The sequence below is a fragment of the Papio anubis genome, chromosome 3 (assembly GCF_008728515.1).
Source record: "Papio anubis isolate 15944 chromosome 3, Panubis1.0, whole genome shotgun sequence".
Taxonomy (NCBI): Eukaryota; Metazoa; Chordata; class Mammalia; order Primates; family Cercopithecidae; genus Papio; species Papio anubis.
The window spans coordinates 180603624-180609141 of NC_044978.1; the positions used below are offsets into that span (position 1 = coordinate 180603624).

A 5518-nucleotide genomic window follows, 5' to 3' on the forward strand; every position below is an offset into this window, starting at 1 on the left:
TGGCCCTGGGTGGACCAACCCTGTCCTCCTGGGCCCCACGCATCACGGGTGAGATACAGGCAGGTTCACCTCTGCAGCTCCAGGACGCGCCACTTCTAGGTTCTCAGTTCTAGGAAACACCTCTAGGTTTCCCTTCTGCAATCTGCCCACTTCTGCTATGTACCCCCATGCACACGCACACACATCCCCCACAACCCCCGCCAGTGCAGCCTGACTACCCCAGCACCCTCCTTCCTCGCCCCTCCTAGTCGTGCCGAGCCCGCATCGTGCCTCTTCAGGACAGGAAGTCTTGCTGGGTGCATGCTGTTCTGCTTGTTACGGACAATCTGGAGCAGTTCCTCAAGTCTAATTTCAAGGTCTGGGGGAAGAGGCCTCTCCAGCTCCCTTGCAAACAGCTGTGGTCTCCGGGACCTCCCACCACAGGCAGGCCTGCGTGCAAGGCAACCCCTATGCATGGCCCAGGGCTTCGCTTCCCCTAATGACTGGGCCCCAGCCTTTTGCCCCTTGGCTCCATCCAGGCCCTGGACTGGACCCTTCTGCTCCCCCCCGGTCATGCCAGGAGGTGTTGCCAGCAGCATGCCAGCATGCTGGCTGCCATCCCCAAGGGCCTGGGCCACTCACCGGCCAGGCGCTCCAGATGCCCTCAGCCTGGCCTGTGAGTGGCCCCTGCCTTCAGCCCTCCTGAGCAGTGGGAGGGTTCATCTAGCTCAGGGCCCCAGGTGCTCCGTGCCCTTTGGCCTCCAAATTCCTGTGCCTGGGCTGCCATCTCTCGGGAACACAGAAGCCAGGATCCTAGGTAGATCCCCATGCCCCTGTGCATCCCCCAAAGCACTTCTCAAAATGAGAGTCCCTCATGCTGGGGGTGGGGGGCACGTAGATGCCAAGGGAGAGAACCCTTCTCCAAAGCCTTCAGCTGGCCCCTGCCACTGATCTTTCCTGAGTCCTCCTGTCTCCCCATGCCCCCAGTACGAAGTCCACCCCCACCGGAGCAAGCACAGCCTACAGAGGCCTCCCCTTCCTCATAACGCCTCCCCCTTCTCTAAGCACCGTTTGGTCACCTCCTTCAGGAAGGCTTCCTTGACAACCCTGCTCCTAGGCTGGGGGAGGAGCCCCAGGGCACTGATGGTTGTCAGCGCATTCACCTCAGTGGGTGGCTCCGTCCACCACAGATGGTGCGCGCCTCAACTGAGGCCAGGGCCCCTCACTCTGTACCACTGCAGGGGGCTCAGTAGAGACAAGGGATCCAGTGGGCCAACCATGAAGGAAGCAGGTGTGTGTGGGTTTCCCTGAAAAATGTACCTCCAGGTGCCCTGGGCAGGTGGCACCTTTTAGGCAACCAGGACCAGGAGTGCCTTTAGCAAGGATGGTGACTCTCCACCTTCTCTGGGTCACACACCTCCCACAGGACAGCCATAGCCTTTTGCTTCCCCAAAGGGCATATGTGCCCCAGACTAGCACAAGACTGGCATGGAAGGCTTTGGCTCCAAAGTGCGCTCCTGCTTGGCAGGCCCATCAACTGAAATATTTGCTTTCTGCCTGGCCCCGGCTTGGCCTCCACACCCCCAGTGCAGGCCCCGTTGGTGACAAACATGGTGAAGAACGAAGCTGTAGCTCCTGGCAGCGTCTCTGCGGAGACAGACAGGCTCCTCAGTAAAGCTGAGCAGCTGAGAACACGACAGGCTCTGAGACTAAAGCTGGCACCCTTCAGGAGCTTAGAGAGAAGCTGCCCCAGGCCACGGGCATGGATAGGCATCCCAGGGGCGGGGAGCAGTCACTCCAGCCCCTCCTCATGATGACCTCCTGGGCACCCAGAAGCGCCCCTTCCCCGCCGGCTCTAGATACAGGATGGACAGCTTCCCTACCTCTCCCCTGCGGGCCCATGCAGGGGGAGGCCAGCCAACAGGGGTGCGTTTCTGGACGTCTAGGGGAAGGCTTGTCCCTTCGGTCCTAGCGGAGAAACACATCAGGCCTGAGAACTCCAGCTCTCCTCCTGGACCACCTCGTCCCTCGAGGTCCCTCTCCCACAGACCCCAGGCGGACTGGAGGCAGAAGCCAGCACCCAACATGGGCCACAGAGTGACAGCGCACATCTGCAGAACGGAGGTGCACGGACTGGGGCGAGGGTACACGGGTGCTACCTCAACGGCCGCTCTCCCCTGAGCCCACCCTTGCAAATAGCTCATCATCCAGGCAGCTCCGTTCTGGGTGTTTGTCAGAGGTGGTGACTTTGAACACTTCTCCATCCTTTAAAAGCAGGGCCTGAGAGCCTAAGGATTAAACTTCAATCACTGCTAACATGGGTGCAGAGCTTGGGAGCTTGCCCAGGGCTTCCACAGTCACCGCCGTTAGTTATGATTCATGCTCCAGCAGCGCTGGGAAGAGGGCCGAGGGAACTGAGGCCGGGGTGGGTGCGGAGGTGGCTCTGCCGGGGAGCGCCGATCCGGGATGTGGTCCGGACCCTGAGCTCGGCAGGACCTGTGCGCACCCAGGCAGCGTCGCGTCCTCCCCCAGGCTGCGAGAGGTTGCTCTGCCATCAGGCCATGGACCCCGAGCCGCCCGTGCTGCGTGCGCGCGTGTGCGCGCCCCCGCCTGCGCCCATGCCTGCGCCGGGGGAGGCGAAGGAGGCTCCCGTCTTAGAAAGAGCAGCTTCTGGAACTCACCGCCCAGGCCGGCCGCCGCTCGGCCCAGTCCCTGAGGCTGCAGGCGGCCCTGGAGAGGGCGCCCTCGCCGAGCGCTGGGCAGGCCCGCGCCGCCGCCCCGGACTCCTCCCCGGCGCCGCGCGGGCAGGTTCGACCAGGCGGCCGCGGGCTCCGGCTCCCGGCCCGCCCCCAGGGCTCGCGGCCCGCCCCGCCCCGCGCGCCCGCCCCGCTGCGCAACTCCTGACCTGCTGGAAGCCAAGGCCAGGCGGCTGCACTCGCGCCCAGCGCAGGGCGGCGGCGGCGGCGGCGAAGGAGGTGGCGGCGGCGGCGCAGCCCGCGAGCTGGGCGGCTGGCCGCATCGGCCGAGCCTGGACCGCGGGGCGCCCGCGCCCGGGGAGCAGTGGACTCCCGCGGCGGCGCCGGCGCCCCGCCCGGGAAAAGCAGTGCTGGGAGCCGAGGGAGCGCGCGCGGGGCCCGGGAGGAGTGGCGGGCTGGCGCCCGGCGCGCTGAGCCCCAGCCGGCCGGGCCGGGAGGCAGAGCGCCCGGGCCGCCGCCGCCTGTCGCCTGCGCCCTGGCCGGGCTCCGGGGCCGCGGGGCCGCTCAGGCACGCCCGCTTGGGCGCCGCGTCGCCGTGGGCTCGCCGCCGGGGCGCTCCCCGTGAGCCGGGGCGAGGGCGGGGCCGCGCGAGGACCCCGGGACCTGCCCCCCCTCCCCCCGCCGCCGCGTCGCCGCTCGCTCCGGGCGCCTCCTGCTCTGCACTTACGCGCTCGGCAGCTGCGGGGAGCCCGGCAGCCACGCTCTCCGGCTCGCCGCCCGCCGAGCCACCACGGCCGAGGGCCGGCTGCGGGGCGCCGCGGTCCCCGGCGGGCGCGCCCGAGCAGCAGGCGGCGATGCGGGCGCCGAGCCTGGCTGGGGGGCGCCCAAGCTGCCGCGGCTGCTCCCCGGCTCCAGCAGGGACCGCGTAGCTCGCGGGAGGACCATGGCGTCCCCGGCGCTGGCGGCGGCGCTGGCGGTGGCGGCAGCTGCGGGCCCCAATGCGAGCGGCGCGGGCGAGAGGGGCAGCGGCGCCAACGCCTCGGGGGCTTCCTGGGGGCCGCCGCGTGGCCAGTACTCGGCGGGTGCGGTGGCAGGGCTGGCGGCCGTGGTGGGCTTCCTCATCGTCTTCACCGTGGTGGGCAACGTGCTGGTGGTGATCGCCGTGCTGACCAGCCGGGCGCTGCGCGCGCCACAGAACCTCTTCCTGGTGTCGCTGGCCTCGGCCGACATCCTGGTGGCCACGCTAGTCATGCCCTTCTCGCTGGCCAACGAGCTAATGGCCTACTGGTACTTCGGGCAGGTGTGGTGCGGCGTGTACCTGGCGCTCGATGTGCTGTTTTGCACCTCGTCGATCGTGCACCTGTGTGCCATCAGCCTGGACCGCTACTGGTCGGTGACGCAGGCCGTCGAGTACAACCTGAAGCGCACGCCACGCCGCGTCAAGGCCACCATCGTGGCCGTGTGGCTCATCTCGGCCGTCATCTCCTTCCCGCCGCTGGTCTCGCTCTACCGCCAGCCCGACGGCGCCGCCTACCCGCAGTGCGGCCTCAACGACGAGACCTGGTACATCCTGTCCTCCTGCATCGGCTCCTTCTTCGCGCCCTGCCTCATCATGGGCCTGGTCTACGCGCGCATCTACCGCGTGGCCAAGCTGCGCACGCGCACGCTCAGCGAGAAGCGCGCCCCCGTGGGCCCCGACGGTGCGTCCCCGACCACCGAAAACGGGCTGGGCGCGGCGGCAGGCGCGGGTGAGAACGGGCACTGCGCGCCCCCGCGCGCCGACGTGGAGCCGGACGAGAGCAGCGAGGCGGCCGAGAGGCGGCGGCGCCGGGGCGCGCTGCGGAGGGGCAGGCGGCGGCGCGCGGGCGCCGAGGGGGGCGCGGGCGGCGCCGACGGGCAGGGGGCAGCTGAGTCGGGGGTGCTGACCGCCTCCAGGTCCCCGGGCCCCGGCGGCCGCCTGTCGCGAGCTAGCTCGCGCTCCGTCGAGTTCTTCCTGTCGCGCAGGCGCCGGGCGCGCAGCAGCGTGTGCCGCCGCAAGGTGGCCCAGGCGCGCGAGAAGCGCTTCACCTTCGTGCTGGCCGTGGTCATGGGCGTGTTCGTGCTCTGCTGGTTCCCCTTCTTCTTCAGCTACAGCCTGTACGGTATCTGCCGCGAAGCCTGCCAGGTGCCCGTCCCGCTCTTCAAGTTCTTCTTCTGGATCGGCTACTGCAACAGCTCGCTGAACCCGGTCATCTACACGGTCTTCAACCAGGACTTCCGGCGATCCTTCAAGCACATCCTCTTCCGACGGAGGAGAAGGGGCTTCAGGCAGTGACTCGCGCCCGTCTGGGGATCCTGGACAGCTCCACGCTCAGGGCTGGGCAGAAAGGGCGGCCCAGACGGGAGCTTTCCCAGAGACCCGGGGATGGATTGGCCTCCAGGGCGCAGGGGAGGGTGCGGCAGGGCAGGAGCTTGGCAGAGAGATAGGCGGGCTCCGGGGAGTGGGGAGGAGAGAGGGGGAGACCCCTTTGCCTTCCCGCCTCAGCAAGGGGCTGCTTCTGGGGCTCCCTGCCTGGATCCAGCTCTGGGGGCCCTGCCGAGGTGTGGCTGTGAGGTCAGGGTTTTAGAGAGCAGTGGCAGAGGTAGCTTCCTAAATGGGCGAGCAAGGAGCCCCCCGAAACACACTACCACTCCCCATCCCCGTCTGACCAAGGGCTGACTTCTCCAGGACCTAGTCGGGGGGTGGCTGCCAGGGGGCAAGGAGAAAGCACCGACAATCTTTGATTACTGAAAGTATTTAAATGTTTGCCAAAAACAACAGCCAAACCACCAAACTATTTTCTAAATAAACCTTTGTAATCTAA

General features: G+C 67.6%; 1 protein-coding gene across 1 annotated transcript; it reads left to right on the forward strand.

Moving 5' to 3' along the window:
- The first annotated feature begins 3330 nt into the window (after positions 1–3330).
- Positions 3331–5518, forward strand: ADRA2C (adrenoceptor alpha 2C). Its single transcript, XM_003890859.5, has one exon. It carries the CDS (start codon positions 3619–3621, stop codon positions 4987–4989), a length of 1371 nt encoding a protein of 456 aa, XP_003890908.1. The 5' UTR covers positions 3331–3618; the 3' UTR covers positions 4990–5518.